This window comes from Sesamum indicum, linkage group LG4, assembly GCF_026168435.1.
Source record: "Sesamum indicum cultivar Baizhima isolate 11 linkage group LG4, ASM2616843v1, whole genome shotgun sequence".
NCBI lineage: Eukaryota > Viridiplantae > Streptophyta > Magnoliopsida > Lamiales > Pedaliaceae > Sesamum > Sesamum indicum.
In genome coordinates, this window is record NC_142660.1 from 15,362,544 (window position 1) to 15,380,975 (window position 18,432).

At 34.0% G+C, this 18,432-nt stretch overlaps 2 protein-coding genes across 2 annotated transcripts; both read left to right on the forward strand.

Annotated features, from left to right (window-relative positions):
- Positions 1–1,368: 1,368 nt before the first annotated feature.
- Positions 1,369–7,289, forward strand: SYN1 (Rad21/Rec8-like family protein). Its single transcript, XM_011078361.3, has 20 exons — positions 1,369–1,532; positions 2,065–2,133; positions 2,210–2,268; positions 2,355–2,399; positions 2,503–2,522; positions 2,629–2,708; positions 3,022–3,142; positions 3,483–3,555; positions 3,698–3,776; positions 3,938–4,050; positions 4,713–4,786; positions 4,867–5,022; positions 5,269–5,437; positions 5,517–5,599; positions 5,683–5,893; positions 5,974–6,052; positions 6,200–6,342; positions 6,443–6,530; positions 6,641–6,753; positions 6,842–7,289. The coding sequence occupies exons 1-20, from the start codon at positions 1,480–1,482 to the stop codon at positions 6,922–6,924; spliced, it is 1,911 nt and encodes a 636-aa protein (XP_011076663.1). The 5' UTR covers positions 1,369–1,479; the 3' UTR covers positions 6,925–7,289.
- Positions 7,290–12,091: 4,802 nt separating this feature from the next.
- Positions 12,092–18,220, forward strand: LOC105160864 (putative inactive receptor-like protein kinase At3g56050). Its single transcript, XM_011078362.3, has 9 exons — positions 12,092–12,890; positions 13,035–13,173; positions 14,526–14,597; positions 14,718–14,861; positions 14,945–15,082; positions 15,774–16,249; positions 16,555–16,745; positions 16,973–17,105; positions 17,442–18,220. Exons 1-9 carry the CDS (start codon positions 12,788–12,790, stop codon positions 18,005–18,007), a joined length of 1,962 nt encoding a protein of 653 aa, XP_011076664.1. The 5' UTR covers positions 12,092–12,787; the 3' UTR covers positions 18,008–18,220.
- Positions 18,221–18,432: the final 212 nt, after the last annotated feature.

Genomic DNA, 18,432 nt, shown 5'->3' on the forward strand with positions numbered 1-18,432 from the left:
TAATAATAAATTTTAATAAAAATATATATAAATAAATATATTTTTATTTTAATTATTATTTATATTATACATGGGTTGATTATATTTTATCATTCAAATTATAATCGTTTTTACAATTTGGCATCTAAACTTTTTTCGTATCAACTTATCATCTCAACTTTACGAAATTTTGCACTTTGTCATTTATAACTATTTTTTTACCAATTTTTTTTTCAAGAAGACATCACATGTAGTGTACATATGATGTTTAAGGGTTATGTGATGTGATATTTTTTACATATGCAAGCATGTGATGTTTTTTCAGTAAAAATCAGTAAAATACCGGTCATATATTGTAATGTACAAATTTCGCAAATGTGTAAAAATGGATATAATTCAAATAATAAAATATAATTTATCCTAAATACATTATACCCCTAAACTAACTCCCAAGTTGCAAGCACCCCATTTAACTACGGATTAATTTTTTTATTTCAAATTATATTGTACTTATGTTTTATTATATTATATATATATATATATTGCGTAGAAAAGATTATAGTATTTAGTTTAGTTAAGAAGAAAAAATACATATAGCACATATAAATAGAATAAAAAATGCAATAGCATTTAAAAATACATTTATTATGATAATGTAATTGTAACAAATGCATAAATTCTCACAAAATAATAATATAATTTACAGGTGATTGATACTATATTAAAAAAAAAAATTGAAAAAAAACCACCCTAGCCCAATTGGACCGTAAAATAAAATTTTGATGATTGTGAAGGTTGGCTTGGGCCCATTCAAAAACTACAAACATTGAGTTAAATCGAAAAATTATCTAAATTGATCCAACTCACCTTACGTTTACTCCTAATTCAAGCGATTACCTTTACACATGGGCCTGAAGGGATTATAATATGCCCAAATGGGCTAGATTATATTATGGCTTTCGTCAAAATTTATCTACCACAATACCCAATTTGGGAAACTTTAATTCAGACGATTTTGATTGAATTTAAATTAATTATATAATAAATATAACATATTTACAATGTGATTAATATATAATTTGATTTAAGTCGTAACAAATATATTTCATTTGTTTTATGATTAATTTGATAAAATGAGGTGTGATTTTGATAGAAAAATCTTATCGGGCTTAGGTAAGTATCTCTAATGGGCGTTAGGAAAATAAACGAACAATTGAGACAAATTGACCGATTCGTGTAAATGGCCTTAATTTAGAGAGTAGCACACAAAAGTTCGTGCATCGATATGTAATTGTAGCGCAAAGAACACCCCTTCCACATTGTCCCCCACATGCAGAAAGTTCTCTCTGCTTGGCGGGTACTCAGTTCGTTACACTGCACACGGTCTGCATAACCTATTTATACATACGGCGACTTGCTTCTCTCTCTCTTTCTACATTCACACAAGTTTGTAGTTGCGTTTCGCTCGGGGTCTCCGATTTCATCGGCAATCGGATCAAAATGTTTTACTCTCACCAGCTACTAGCTCGCAAAGCTCCGCTGGGACAGATATGGTATTTTTTACTTCTCCGCGTGTATATGCTTGCATGTATAGATAGGAACAAGTTTCTCGTACTGGTACTCTTTCAAATATCATGATTTAAGGTAGAGCGGAGAGTTAATTTAAGCTCTGTGAAGCATAACCATGGAGAAAGACTTTGATCGTTTTATCGCGCGATAAAATGAATTATACTCTGTTTGGTTTTTGAGTATTTGGCTTTGGTTAAATTGTCTACGTTGTGTGAGTTTTTTGTCTTGGATTTGAGTTCGTGGTGATTGTTTTGGGGGTGTGGTTTTGTAGTCTTTTTTCTTAGCTTTCGCTTACTCTGCTTTTTGGCGGGTGGTATTAACTTGAACATTTTGATTCTTGATTATAAGACTCTGTTGAGATATCTAGAGCAGAAAATTGGATATGTTTTGTGGTGAATCTAGTTTTTCTTTGACGATTTATCGGGTTTTGGCCTTTCTTTAAGATGTTTTGGTACTGCAAGCTCCAGACCATGAATTTTATTCTACTTCTGTGTGTGTGGGTGGGTGCGTTTGAAGGATGGCCGCGACGATGCATGCAAAGATACACCGAAGAAAGCTTGACAAGCTCAACATTATCAAAATCTGGTAGTTGTGTTCATCCAGAACTTATAAGAAATTGAAGTTACTGTACATCGCTAATTTCTAGCTGATTTTGTTACAGTGAACAGATTTTAAATCCTTCAGTTCCTATGGCTCTCAGACTGTCGGGAATTCTCATGGGTATGTCATTCATTTATTCGTTTAAGTTTCTGTTATTAAATTTTTATTACCAGAATGTTGGCATTCCTTTTTTATGAATATTTCAGGTGGAGTTGTAATTGTTTATGAAAGAAAAGTAAAACTCCTCTATGGTAAGCTACCATTAATTTTGATCTTGTCAAAATTTTGTTCCCACTTTCGTTCTGATACAAACACCAGTTTCTGAAATGATTCTTTTATGGTGTTGCTTCACAGATGATGTCACCCGACTGTTGGTAAGAACATCAACTCTCTCCATACTGTCAATCCATGACGCAATAGGTGGCAATTAGGATTTGCTGCTTTAGAATATTGAAGTACTACTATCTCTATTTTGGGCAGGTGGAAATAAATGAAGCTTGGAAGGTTAAAAGTGCTCCGTCGGATTTAACCAGACTTCCGAAGGGCAAATCTCAAGCCAAGTGAGTCATTCATCGTCTTTATTAACAATGTTCTCAATGAGCCTTAAACCTTTGTATATTAATGTAGCAGAATTTGATGGAAATTTGATATTGGATCATTTCACAAAATGCCACCAGAGATGCATGTTCCTAGTTATAGATACTTCAAGATTCTATTCATGGAACATTAATGAAACAAAGCTATCATAGAAGTCAGTGGCAGTAGTTCAGATGCTGGCAAAGATAGTGGTTAATATAGTACTAGTCCTCAGAAAGCTGATAGGCCTCGATTTTTAACCTTCCCTTTTTCTTTTCCCATGTTTAAATTTTGTAGATATGAAGCTATTACATTGCCACCAAATCATGACGAAGACCTCGGTGAGATTGAGCAACCACTTCCATATTCAGATGCAACCACCATTATGGATTTTCAGCATACTTCGTATATTTCCATGGTACTTCAATTAGGTTCTTACTATTAGCTAGTTAGTAAAATGTTTCACCTCTAAACATGGAAATGTTTTGGAGAAGTTGGAGGTGCAGTGGCTTATTTCTCAGCTTGGTAATACTAAGATATAGTATCCTTTCAACTGGAAATGCCTCATACTCTCTTTGGCTAATGTGAAACCATTAATTGTCCCAAAATTTAAAGCGGCTCATTTGCTTCATACGAGCCAGTTATGGAAAAACTGCAAGTAATTGTGCCATCTTTGTGAATGCTTACAACTTCCATAAATCATATTTTGACGAAATTACAGTGCCTGAGATGCTAATGTAGAACTTGCTCGTGTACAGAGACTGGACAACGTGGATGACCCTTATTTAGATTCAAATCTGCAGGGTGATCTAAACCAGGATCACCATCAAGGTATATGTGATTCCCTTTAAATATGGGCATCACTTTTTTATTGATTTACTTGAATACACCATCATTTTGCTTGCCATTTGTTTCCCAGTTTTTAAGTCGTATAAATCAACTAACCCTCCGTCCCCATCCATTTTTATTGCAGCTGATGCTGCTAATATTACGTTATTTGATAATTATGATTCATATCAGGCTAATACCACTACATTCAATTGCTTTGAAAGGTGAATGGAAACTTTAATTTAGATGTCTCTGTTATAATCTAATGTCTACAATTGCACATCGAGCTACTTGTCATTTGTTGATTTGGGTATTGGGGTACAATGACTGGTACAATTTTATTTCCCTTATCCTATATTGAAGTTACTCTGGAGTGCTGTGACAGGTTTGATATTGAAGGAGATAATGAGACCCAACTGAATTTCACTCCACCTGAAAACACTGAGTTCCCAAGTAGTCTCATACCATCACCACCTCGTCAAGAGGAACTCCATAAATGTAAGGAACAAATGATTTTTGCTGGTATCCTTTTAATATAAATAGTTGGATCGGAGGGGCCATTTCCATTTCCATTTCCATTTCCATTCTGCTTATCTTCATTCACTACTGTGATACCAGCATTAGTTTGGCAGTTGTCAAACTTACATCAAGAAACAGAATTGATGTATAAATGGTTTTCATTTTCAAGATTGCAAGTATGTGACAGAGGATAAAGAAGTTAGTCTTGATGAATCTTTGGCCAGCTTGCTCCAGTACTTAATCAATTATAGAAAAGCAGAAGAGACAGTATACAGCCAGCAGACAGCATTGCAGTTCGTAGGCTCCGAACCATTACGCTGTATATTGCATGCAAACATAAATTCAGCCGAAAGACAAAATTAAAGGAAAAACAAAAAATGAAATCAAATAAACCCAATTCAGGGCCTTATCCGTTACCAATATTTTAGATCTCCAATTGCTGTTTTTCAAAATTTACAGACTCTGATAAGATGGGGTTGTGTTTTATTAGTTGCTTCTGTATCATCAATTGCTGAATTGCTAATGTGTTAGTCCTTGGGCGCAGAGAACTTTGTGATGCCAAAACATTCTTAGTCTCCTCCTGAATGCATCACCTGAATGTCAGTCTGACTTCATTATTCTGATGTTCTGAGTTCTTGCAGCTGATGGAATCCAGGAACAACAACCTGAGGAACAAGACAAGCCGCATTCCAAAGAAAGCAAGGGAGCAAATCAGGTACCAATATGCATGTAAATCAATGCAGTGCAAGCATGATGTATTGACTCCAGAGTGTTCATGTATAATTTTGGCTTTAGCGGGATCACATGAGGCCAAGGCCCTCTCGGAGGAGGGCCAGAAGACCTGCAGCTCTTGCAATGGACTTTGACCAAAACATCATCCCTGGTCCAATATATCAATCTTGGCTTCAGAATTCCTCTGATATTGTCTCAAGAAGAGGAAGGAAACAAAAGGTGATACTTGTGCATTTTCTTTGTTTGTCCCTAACTTGCTGACATGCACCTCTGGACTACGTTGTTCTCCAACGCCCAAGCTAAGAAAAGGCGTCCAAGTAGAGGAGTGTCATGAGCAAAAATGTATCTCCTTGTTGGCTTGATATGATATGCTAAAAAGAATGCATCATTACTAGCATCATTTTGTCTTTATTTGGACTTAGTTCAAGTAGTCTAAAGATGAATGACATTAGAGTCAATATGCAGCTTCCCACAGATGCCTTGTCTACAATGAAGATAGCCACTCTCATGGGCCTGCCTTCTGTTGTACTGGTGGAGAAGTTAGTTACGAGTGGAAATAGACAAGTTCATTATCCGGCAGCCCTTCTGGAAATGTGGATGAGAAGTACCCAACCTCCACATGATTCACCTTCTGGTCAGATTTTCTTTACTCCGCATGCATGATTCCTATTGAAAGAAAAAATTCAAACAATTAAGTTTCTGTACTCTCACAGGTCGAAGCTCTCATCTTCAGCCACCAGAACCATCATCATCATCTCCACCAGAAAGAATGCATTTTATGGAACCAATGGGAGATGTAAGCCACCCTTACTCTCTGTCTTAGTAATGTTCTGAAAAAGAAACCTATCATTTGCCTAATTAAGAACTTGAATGATGAAGCCTTTTGAAGATTTTCACAGCAGAATTGGATCCCAATCAATGGGAATTTCCATTGAGAAGCAACGAGCAAATGCCCATGACACTGAGATGCCACCAGAGATATTAATGGAGGAGTTCAGGAACAACCTTAAAAACAATGGATTGGGAGAAAAAGAGGCTAATGGAATGAGTGCATCTAAGGCCAATCTGATGGCTACCCCCGGAAATTCTGGTATACTAGTGTTTGATGTCCTGTATTTATTTTCTTTTCTACTTCCCAGTGAACAAATATTTTCATGTATAATGCCATAGGTGACGAGATAAGGTCAATTCCCAGCTCAGGGTCAGGGCATGGTTTCTTCTCACACAATTCGGACATCAATTCAGGACGGTGAGGTTAATCAGTGCAAGTCTTGCAGATGTATTGCATCGATATTATGCTAAAACACATTAATCATTGGCGTACAAAATTTTCAACACCAAATAATTCCACCAAACAATGGAATTCTTTGTTAATTATTGGATTCACATGGTTCAGGTCCAGCAAGAAAAGACCCCTGTCCGCTTCCAGGAACAGTGGAAATGGCCTTGACCCTGTGGCGGAGGAGCCCTCGTGGCAGCATTCTGATCCAAACTTTAAGTTAGCTAGGCTATCTGAAAATGGTTTATCACCAGATAATGGTAACTGATCATTAATTGGTTTTTTCTTTAGTCAAATTGCAACTCATTGCCAGTTTGCCTCCATATATAAAAACTTGGTGAATCTTGTTAATTATTGCAGATCTTCTGGTAGAAACTGGACCAACCCAAACACAAAAGCATCCGGTTGTTAATCAGCCACTTGACCAGATAACTGATTCCATCAGAATGTAAGCTTCTTCCTAAAGTTTCCACAGACCTTATCCCTTAGTTATTGCATATAAAACTTAAAAAACAAAACCAAACTAAGATATTTGCATGTGGGACCTGATCAATATAGGCACTTGAAGACTCACTTTGACACACCGGAATCCGCCAACGCAGAATCCCTAAAGCAGTTAGCTTTTGGGATGAACAAAAAACGAGCAGCATGTCTTTTCTATCAGACTTGTGGTATTCATCTTCACTTGACTTTTCAATTGCTACAATTACAACATCAATCTTTACTGTATCCGAATGATGTTGCTGATTTATGTGACAGTTCTTGCTACACGGGACTACATTAGGGTCGAACAAAAGGTACCATATGGAGACATACTAATCTCCAGAGGTGCAAAGATGTAAAATGAACTAGGAGGAATTTGACGCAGATACTTTCTAGCTGTAACAAGTAAGGTGTTTAATATATATCACTAGCTTTAAGCATAGCCGTCTTCCTTATACTGATCATCCTGTTTCACAGTCCATTATATGTTAATGTTCTCTGATCAAATTGTCATTGTTGGAAAAACACTTGATGCTGCTGGAGATGGATGTTCATAATTGAACAAAAAAATATTACTGCCTCCAGGACTTTCCTTTTTTTTTTTTTTTTTCTGTATTCAGAAGGATACAGTCATCTTAGTGATCGATTGTTTTCGCATTTCATCTTCTCTTCATATCAGCAGATTTTCGTATATTGTTAACTAAAATAAAATAGAATTTTTTTGCCCCTGAAGTCAGCTGCATTTTGTCATCTGCCCTTAAGTCAACTTAGGTGGTTTTCATTTGGCAAACACATTTTTGGTCCACTGAAAATTGTATGGACACAAATTGGTTTAATTGATCCCAATTCATTCAGAATAAAAGACAACTCAACGACCGTTTAAAACCATTCAACTTCTGCACTAATAGCACATGTTTGTGTTTTTCCTACACAGTGAATATTTCTTGGTAGAGAAGTGGTGACTAGTAACTTATAACTCCTCCAGATCCATTATGAAACATATATTGTACTTGGAACGATAAATTTAAAAATTCACACACACACACAATTATATGTATATATACATTATGAACTAGATGAATTATTAGAATTTGCAATCACAAGATCTTAATCTTATCACTTGAACGAATGATCTGAGAAAATTTCCATGACACAAGGGAGCGGTTTGCATGGCTGCCATAGCCCACGGGGCACGATGGTTGGTCGATTGGTGCAAAATTCTCCATCACAATAAATGATTCGGCATCAAAATTGGGAAAAAGAATTGCGATCTAATGATTTTTATTTTTTATTTTTAAAAAAATAGATCTGGAGTCGAAAATAAATTACATTAATGATTTAGGGAAATAATAAAATTTAAATTTTAGATTTGAACTCCTCTAAGCTTGTCGGTGATGAGACATTTGCTTAACATTTGAGGGTAGTGTGGATCGGACGTCACAGGACTGATTCTATAGAGATCTTCAACATATATATTCAAGTTTTTTATCGATTTCGTGCTTTTGTCTATTATTACTATTTCATTATTGTTTATTTATTGCCTGTTGATGTATTTTATTAAATTATTAATATCTTTAATTTATTTTTAATATCTCCATCTACTGAAAAATATAATTTATTATTGGGATAAATTACATTAACACCCGTTGAGATTAAACTAAAATACATAAATATTTCTGCTTTTTTATAAAATTACAGCTAAACCTCTTAGGGGTGTCGGTGTAAGCTTTGTCTCTGATAGGTATTGTAATTATAATTATAACCTCAAAAAAAATATTTTTTATATTATAAAAAATAAAAAATATTTGTATATTTTAACTTAAATTTCAGAATGTCTTAGTGTAATTTATCTATATTATTACTTTTTTTTTTTTTTGAAAAAAAAATAGTATGACGTCTTTGTCCAAGCGCAACACTCAATTTGAGGTGATTTGTCAAGATTCAAGACACTGACACACTGACATAACTAATAGAGTAGACTACAAGTCAATACCTCTTTAAGCCCAATTGAATAGCCCATTTTTCAGGTAGTTATAAAACATAAATAAACAATTTATGATGTGTTTTTTTAAAATTTGATATAATTATAAATATATATTTGTTGTCAATCGAATTCATTACTCTTCTTTATCATTCATTTTTTTATGATCAATGGATCAAAATATTTTTGTGTATTATGAATTATAATCTTACTTAATTTTTTAGAAAATTAAATTTTTTTATCGATTAAGTGGATAGTTATTTTATAATATTTCAATTTTTTTCATCCACATCGTCCAATTTTTTTTATATTCTTTTCTTTAAAAAAATATAACAGGGACAAAGTTGATAATGCAAACATCCAATCAAAAATTACATAATTTTATCAAATATCATATGGTAAACAACAACGAGGTACTCGTAATTACGGCAAAATTCCAGACAACTTATCATAATTTTACCCAAAAAAAAGGGGACAAAAAATTACATTTGGGTGAAAGGATTTTATTATATTTGAGCGAACTATTTCAAATGACTTTTTGCTAAGAGAATTTTAAAAAAATTATTAATACTTTATAAGTATAATGGAAAGTAGGGGTCGAATGATTTGAAATTCTTTCTAATATAAAATTATACGAATAAATCTTAAAAATCATTATTAGGAATTTAAAACACTTATATTCAAATTCATCGATTTAAATATATCAAAAATCATTTTATTCTTTTTCTAATTTAGAATGCTGTGTCAAAGAAAATGGCTACGGACTGCACCACCTACCCATTTATTACAATTAAATAAATATGTTGAGAAAACCGGTCTGTTCATGCAACCTACTTCCATAATTTGTTGTAATTTTATATTTTCCTGTAAATTATTTTATCTATAACCTCTGCTATATATATATATATATATATATATTAAAGAAATTATTTATATTTTTACTTTCATCAGTAAAATAAAATATTAAATAAAATACAAAAAGTTACGATATAAAAAAAACGGACTGATTCAAGAATATTCAGGCTTGATCCTTTGAAAATTTTCAAGGCTGTTAATTTTTTTTTTAAATTAGCGGTTTTGATTTATAATTTTTGCTTTTGAATTATTTAAATTGATTTGATTTAAATTAAAAGTCACATGTATTTGTCTATTAATTTTTGTAACTTATTGGTAAAATTGGTAAAATTTATTTTTAGAAAAGAAAGTAAAAATTGGGGATAGTTATATTTACAATCCCTAATCTATGATCTATTTACACAATTCACTCATATGAGTTGCTTAATCATAAAAACCATTATGGCAACTAATATAGTTTGTGTAATGACATTGATATTTTGGGGGTGTTTATGTGTAATTTTTTAAAAAGTAAGGGTGGTTTGTATAAATAATGTTGATGTTTCTAATGGACCATAAATCAGGGGGTGTAGATCAATACGGAAACTCATATTTTGACTATATTTATGTAAATAAACCATAGGTTAAGGAATATTGATGTAATAATAACTTAGGTAATAAAAGTATTAAATCTCATATGGTATGAGATTAAAAGTGTTAAAACTAACTAAATGTTTATTATATTTATTGAATTGAATGAAATAAAAAAAAAGATAAATGGAGTAATTAATTATGGTTACTTAAGTTTGGATTGCGTTAAATTAATCTATATTATGATTTTAGCTTTGACCAAAATATTCATCATAATACTTTCTTAATAAATTAAATAGTTAACAACGAAAAGATTATATATAAAAGTTTATGGTATCAAAGTTTAATTCTGGATTATTTCTTATATTTTTATTCTTTTTTAATGAATTAATAATAATTACATCATCAATTTTAATTATGGACAATTGATATTTTTCAATTATAAATATCAAATATACATAACTAAATCTATAACTATTATTACAATAATTCAATTATTGTGAGACTCAAATTCATGAATATAACCTCTCGATTATGGAACCTCAGCTTTGTCAGGATTGCCTCTTACATTTTTATTCTATTTAATTATTATTATTTTTTATTTTTGAATTTTTCTGTGCCTTTCAAAGGTTATCTCTTTGCTTAGGGTATCCACACAATTGTATTGTCTATTCCATCTTTCCTTGATAATATCTACCTTCCACCCACTCAGTAACATTATTTTTTTTAAAAATAATAATAATATTCAATGATATAAATAAACATATTTTTTTCTGTTTTTATTAAAAAATAATATATATAAATGAATCAAGAAGTTAAACCCAATTTCACTCCAAAAGAAGAAAAAATTGGTTAAGGTTAGCTTGATCATGCATTTTATTTCATGTATGAAAAGTAATTATATCATATTAGTAGTCGACACACTCGATACGTGTGCAAAATTGAAAAAAACTAGTACATATATATTTGTGAAAAGTATTAAATATAATGTATAATGCATGAAAATTTTAAAAATTTATTTAACGTGTGGCGGACATGTGTTGGATATGGATGCACTTTGAACATGGCATCTGTTGGTCCAAACATATAAAAAGAAAAAAGGACACGGTGTCGGACATTTAATTTTTTTTTTTTTTTGTATTTTTTAAAAATTTTGAGTTGTATAAAAAGAGTTTTTACAGCATTTATTTCAAACAACATTTTATTTATTCCACTTCATAAGCAAATCAAAGTATATATAAAACATAAAATTATCTGTACTATAATTAAGAGAGAGATGCTTATAATAATTGATTTTGAACATATACTTAAACATATGATATAATTATACTATCGTATCATGAGGTTTGGTGTAATTACTTATAAATCTTATGTGATTTAAAAATTAAATCTAGTACTCTATATTTGTTTTTATTTAACAAATAGATTCATTAATTAGTCAAAAATTTACTAAATTTGTTGATATTAGGGAAAAAAAAATTGAATGAAAATTCATATTTCTCAAATTGACTTAATTCTATCAAACATATATTTTTTGACCAAAATATCCTTATAAGAATGTAGATATACCTCATCACATGAATTATCGTGTCAAAATATATAAGGGTAGTTTAGTAAAAAAAAACTTTCGTTAATTGGTAGTATATGTCAGTTTATACGTCAATTAGGGACAAATATAGATTTTAATTTAACTTTTTGCTAATATCAGTAAATTTGATAAATTTTGATTAATGAGGGAATCTATTGATTATAAGAAATAAACATTAGGGGTACCAGATATAATTTTTTAAATCACGAAAAATTTACGTATAATTACACTAAACATCAATGGACAACATTGTAATTATCCCTGAACATATTTATTTTTTAACAAGATGATCAGATTGTTTATTTTATCAATGATATTTTATTCATGCATGTTTAAAATTACTAAAAATTATTTAAAAAAGATCAAATTACTTATATATTTACTTTACATTTTTCTCTCTCATATAATTAATTAAAGCTACTATTAAAAATTCGATAACTCAGTAATGAAAGAATTTGCAAGGAAGCCACCCCAACATGAAAATCCAAAATCTGGAAAAAACAAAAAACCAAGAAAGATTGATGCAACGTTGTCCCCACCACGAACTCGTCCATACCTGCTTGTATCTTACTCATTCAACATCATCACCATTCAAAATTTTCATTATTATTTTGATACAATCAACATCAGTTCTCACTCTACACTGACACATGCAGTACAACCACAGCCAGTGAGTTATCCGAGAATTTCTACTGCTTTATTACTACTGTAGTAGAACCAAGAATCTGCAATTGAAAAGTCACCCGCCGGCGCGGCACCTGAGAAAATTCTTCCAAGGATCGGCATCCCGCATTTGAATCTGCGCATACATGCGAATCTGTCCGTGTATCATCCCAAATAAACAGCCCCTTTTCGAGATTATTTATCGTTTTGCTGGTTTTTGAAGTCAAACAAAAGCCGCTTTTAAGGTTTCGGTGTGTTCTGTATTATTACGCTAATACGCGTTTTCAAGACCCAGTCTTTGGTATTTATTTTGCACGCAATCGGGCTGGAATACTCTTTTCAGACCCTTATCTCTTTCACCGCGCAATTTGCTACTGTATTCTTTCATTATTTTAAAAATTTTCAACTTCGCTATTCAACTTTTGGGGTTCTCTGAGTTTGTGGGCTCGGCTGAGTCAGCTCGGGTAGGTGATTGCAGGATTTTTTTTCAAGAATCTTGTTCTACGTTGGATTGATTACGTTTCTTGTTGGAAAAATTCGTGGGCTGGTTCTCGTTTGTGTTGAAATGAATGAGTTTTGGAGATCTCGAAGTCGTCTCGCGGCGGCATTTTCTGTTTTCTGCCTTTATTTGCTGAACTTGAGTTCTTGTTGGTCTCTCAATGATGAAGGTATGAGCTTTATTTGAATTTGCTATGCTGTGATATCGATTTTTCTCGTTTGGGATTTTTGGGTTAGTGGAGAAACGGAGAAATGATGTCGGGACTAAGTTTGAATTTTGAATTTTTTTTCCGTGATTTTTGTTTATTACTTAGGTGCGGCGTTGCTGAGGTTTAAAGAAAGGATTTTGAGTGATCCTCATGGAGCTCTGTCGAATTGGATTGATGAAGTAGGAGTGGAGAGTCCTTGTTCTTGGTTTGGAGTTGAGTGTTCAGAAGGATATGTTGTTGTTTTGTAAGTCGCCCGGAATTCCTCCTTTCTTTAATTTTGAATTGGTCTCTGAAATCTTCTTTTTGTTTTTTTTGGTTTGCTAACTATTTTTGGTTGTCTTTAGATGTTTTTTCTTTACCTGTACTCCATGGGATTTTTTTTTTTTTATACTTGTGTGTTTGCATTGATGAATTTCCTATAGATAGATACATATATGTTTCTGAAGCTCTTATTAGTAGGGCTAAGTACTTACTAATTTGGGAGTTTGGGTGGCGAGTATCGTCTGGGGGTAGAGATATAAGTAAGCAAACGGCATCGTTTGAATCAGCAAAATTTAGAATTTCTCTGGAGGTGTTGCATTATAATTTTTATGGTAGATATTGGATAAGTAAAATTCAGAAAATGTTGGCTTGTTGTAAATGGTTGTTGTGGATATCTTCTGCAATGTGCATTCTGCCCAATAGTGACTCAAAGATGAACTTAGTGCCTGGAGGGCCGTGAATAGATATTAGGTTGGACTTCCTGGATTTGCTTTGTCATCTCAATTGATGTATAGTTGTGATCTATACATGTGACCGGAGGAATGTACATGAGAGGAAGGGGGGTGTTGTTTCCTTTTATGTTCGATGGGAGAGATCGCCATTCACTAAATGTAAAACCCTGAGTGGATTCTAAATCTTGCTCTTGCTACTGCTAATGGTTCTTTAGCACTGAGACTAGCAGGGAATTCAATAGCAATAGCTGCAAATTCTAACACAAGAATTGGTTCGGGGGTAGTCAACCCCTTTTATGGTTCACTGCCAAAGAACCTATTCGTCGCAACACATTTCTCCAACAGCTACTGTGGCAACGACGTAACAACCTATCCTGATTTGACAGCTGCACAGTCTAGAATAAGAGCAACGGAAGTCATGCCAATTCTTCTACACCTACCACCATTTGTTGAAAGATCCAATTGTTGATCTAGGTCTCTCTAGTGATCAACTGCAAGGTTCCTCTTTTAATCCAGGGGAAGCATCTGGTACATTTATATGCAAAAGTGGCAATATAGGTTCGACTTTACATGCATATGTGCTTCAACACGTGCTTCTTGTAGAATCAATCTGGGTTTATAAAACATTGTTTTCACTTCAGGATTTGTATTAACACGTTATCAACCAGTTGATCTTTGTCCTTGTACGACTAGGAGAGTCTGGGATGTCGCATAATTTTTGTAAAAGTTATCCAATTGATGGGATTTGTTATCAAATGATATGATGCCTTAAAAGAATTTTTGTGAATTTTTGTTTTCTACTATGAGATTTAGAATTCTCTTTATATTTGGAAGCTTAGTTGTGGAAACTGTGTATTTATAGTTACTTGACCACTATCTGCAGGAACCTCAAAGATCTCTGCTTGAGGGGTACTCTGGCTCCTGATATTGGGAACTTAAATCACATGAAATCTATGTAAGATTCACTAAATTGATTTCTATTGAAACTATTAAATTCGATCCTGTTTCCATGATTAACTGTGTTGATTTCTATTTCTTTATTCTGGCAATTTTGTTAACCTGACATTGTTGGCAGAATTTTGCGCAACAATTCTTTTTCCGGTGTCATCCCTGAAGAGATTGCAAGTTTAAAAGACTTGGAGCTGTTAGATGTTGGATATAATAACTTTAGTGGGCCTCTTCCATGCCATCTGGACAAAAATTTCTCAACAATGATCCTGTAAGCTTGAAATAAAACTTGCTTGATATTCAGAGAAAATGTCTTCTCATGGTGTTGATCAATGTGTTTTGTTGCTAATCCAGTCTGCTGGACAACAATGAGCTTCTTAGCATGCATCCTGAAATTTATGAACTTGAAAAGCTATCTGAAGTTCAAGTGAAGGAGGACCTATTATCCAGACACCGACTGGCATCATCTTGTAATCGCCTAGTAATCTCATGGTAAAAATATTCGGCACACATCAACTTCCTTCCTAATTGATTTTCATAGGCATAATTCTAAATGGAAATTTTCATGTTCATTCAAGTTTCTGATAAATCATTGAGATAGATATATGAAATTCCAAGTAGATCTATTATTAAATCCCATATATACTTGTGTGATGAATTCTAACCCAATATCTTAAACTGGTTGTTGTGAGAACTTTCTTGCTTCTGTAGCGTCTTTTTAGTTGATCATCTGATGTTCTAATTACCAGGAAGTTCTTCCCAAATTTGGTATCGTACGTCATCTTAGATAACTCAAATCATGCTCCGTTAGGTGATCTTCAGAAACTTTACATGGTCCTTGTGTAATATGTGAGTCCCTTCTGCTTAACAAACATGAATGTGCATTTCTCCCCATTTGTTGATATGTTTGTGGTCCTTTTCGTCAGTGTGGAAAAATGATATGTATGATCAATGCTATCAGAAATGCTTGCCTTTTCTTTTAACTAAGGCAAGCAAGGCATTTCTACCCAGCATGTTCGCCTATTGCTTTGGAAACTGCCACATTTGCAAAGCAGAAAGCTGAGAGTAAATTGCTAACAAGCAAACACTTCTCCTCCTCCTTTTATTGTATCTGGATGTTCCTCCTCATTGGCATGCAAAATCTTGTTTTCTTTTCAATTCATGATATCCTTTTCCTTTACAGCAATTCAAGGGAAACAAGAACCTTAGCAGGAAGAAAGATGTTACAAGAAGCCCCAGTTAAGAGAATACCAGCCTTCCCGTTTCTTCCTCCACCACAACCCTCACGAAGAAGAATTCCATCTCCAGCTCCATTATTCCCATCACCGTCTACTCCAACTCCAGTGCCACTTCCCTCTCCAGCTCCGCTTCCATCTCCATCTCCATCTCCATCTCCTGGGCCATCAGCACCACCCTCTTCTCCTTCTCCCATTAACCGTACTTCTCCACGTCCACTTCTTACTCCAGCAGAAAGGCCTAATGCACCAACAAATAGTTCCCGGAGGACTCACAAAATCATACTATCTGCAGCCATAGGTGGTCCTATACTGCTTCTACTTTTGATCATTGGAATTTTCTTTTATCGAAGCGGTAAGGTTGCTACTGTCAAACCCTGGGCTACTGGATTAAGTGGACAGCTGCAGAGAGCATTTGTAACTGGTACTTCTTCCTCTTAATTCTACACGGAAATTATGAATTTTGTTTGTCTGCAATAAATAGCTTTTTCGAATGTATACTAGAGTAGTTAGGATTAAACAAGTGGCTTGAAAGTAGAAGGTACTAGAGGTTAGCCGGTCAGTTTTCATTTGAAATTTTGATATGGGGCACCCATGATTAATTAGCAACTAGGCGATGAAAGAGTTCAGCAATGCGATAACTTTAAATACAAGGCGAAATTTCCTGGTTCTGATCAACCCTAGTGAACAATGATCCTCAGTTATTAAGCTCTGTCTTTGTTGTTTCAGGTGTCCCAAAGCTCAAGAGATCCGAACTTGAGGCTGCTTGTGAAGATTTTAGTAATGTGATTGGTTCTCCATCGTTTTGTACTTTATATAAGGGTACATTGTCCAGCGGAGTTGAGATAGCAGTTGCATCTATTGCAGTGGCATCTTCAAAGGACTGGTCAAGTAATCTGGAAGCCCAGTTCAGGAAGAAGGTACCTTTTATGTGATTATATTATGGATAGTTTTCGTAAATATTGAAGTTCTAATAATCGGGAACTTAGAGTGAGCTCAAACTTAATGAATCAAATTGCGTGCTTGGAAACATAAAATCATATATATAAGGATAAGTCTTGTTTGGGCTGATTTCATGCAATGATGCAGGTTTTATTTATTCATTTATTTATTTTGGGTTAATTTGGTGTTATCTGAATCATTTCAGATTGACACGTTATCCAAAGTGAATCACAAGAATTTCGTCAGCCTCCTTGGTTATTGTGAGGAAGAAGAACCTTTCACCAGGATGATGGTTTTTGAGTATGCTCCCAACGGAACTCTCTTTGAGCATCTACACAGTAAGTGTTTTAATTCTCTTGATTTTTTTATCTGTTCAACTTGTCCTTTTCGCCAGTTGGTAAAACTCTTCGGGTGGTTATAGATGCTTCTATTTATACGGTGTTCTTTGTACAATAACTTACAGCCACATTTTTGTTGAGCATATTTCAGTAACTTGAATTGGCTATCGTACTTCCATTTTACCTCACAAGAAGATTTAAAATTTTCATTGAGTTGATTGGCTTCGGATACAACTGAAAAGTTGTCTGCCCTTTCCCCAATCACAAAATGACTTCGTTTCTAGTTGTTGAGTTATTATGGTCTCGATCTCTCTAAATATCTCATGAACTTTGCAGTAAGAGAAGCTGAGCACTTGGACTGGGCAATGCGGCTGAGAGTAGCAATGGGAATTGCATACTGTCTCGAACACATGCACCAGCTGACACCAACATTAGCCCACAGAAACTTGACTTCCTCGACCGTTTATCTGACTGAAGATTACGCTGCCAAAATTTCTGACTTTGTCTTCTGGGACGAAGGCGCTGCAGCTGAGAGACAACCTAGTCCCCAAAGTAATATCTATAGCTTTGGTGTCATGATGTTCGAGATGATAACCGGTAAGCTCCCATACTCAGCAGGCAGTGACTCGTCTGAAGACTGGGCCTCGGATTATCTTAGAGGAGGACAACCTCTTAGGGAAATGGTCGACCCGACTCTAAGAACGTACCAAGAAGATCAACTTCAACAGATTGGTGCTGTGATCAAGACGTGTGTCAACCCCAACCCCAGACAAAGACCGACAATGCGAGAAGTTTGTGCGCACTTGAGAGAGATAACAGGGATCGGACCTGACGGAGCCATCCCGAAATTGTCACCACTTTGGTGGGCAGAACTTGAGATTCTTTCAACTGAGGCTAGCTAAATGAATGAAGTTGAAAATGTAATTATGAGAGCTTTGTTTCTGACTTGTATTTCATGTATTTGGAGGAAATTTGTGGGTGCTTGTTAGTGTGTGTGAAGGCATGGGAGGTGTATATACAGAGGGCTGGGGATAAATGTGGTGAATATATTCTGATGTTGCCTTATTTTTGGTATAATATGTAAATTAAAATGGGGAGCCAGATGTTCTCGAAAATTTTCCAAAGAGGAAAAGGCTGATTGAGGCTCAGTGTTTGGAGATCCTAAAAAGGGGTTCTTCCATAGGACTGGGAATACAAATGTTGGATCTTGTTGGCCAATTTAACGAAATTGAAGTTAAAAATATTCCAAATTAACTTTTTATTTTAGTTGGGGGGATATTTTTCAAGATTTGGACTTGGAATATTTGATTTGTGTAACATCAGTGTG

Coding starts and splice junctions, on each gene's coding strand:
- SYN1 (XM_011078361.3), top strand. CDS start 1,480: ATGTTTTACTCTCACCAGCTACTAGCTCGCAAAGCTCCGCTGGGACAG. Junction 3,777..3,937: donor ACATTCAATTGCTTTGAAAG/GTGAATGGAAAC, acceptor GTGCTGTGACAG/GTTTGATATTGAAGGAGATA. Junction 6,053..6,199: donor TCGGACATCAATTCAGGACG/GTGAGGTTAATC, acceptor CACATGGTTCAG/GTCCAGCAAGAAAAGACCCC.
- LOC105160864 (XM_011078362.3), top strand. CDS start 12,788: ATGAATGAGTTTTGGAGATCTCGAAGTCGTCTCGCGGCGGCATTTTCT. Junction 12,891..13,034: donor TTGGTCTCTCAATGATGAAG/GTATGAGCTTTA, acceptor TTTATTACTTAG/GTGCGGCGTTGCTGAGGTTT. Junction 13,174..14,525: donor GAAGGATATGTTGTTGTTTT/GTAAGTCGCCCG, acceptor CACTATCTGCAG/GAACCTCAAAGATCTCTGCT.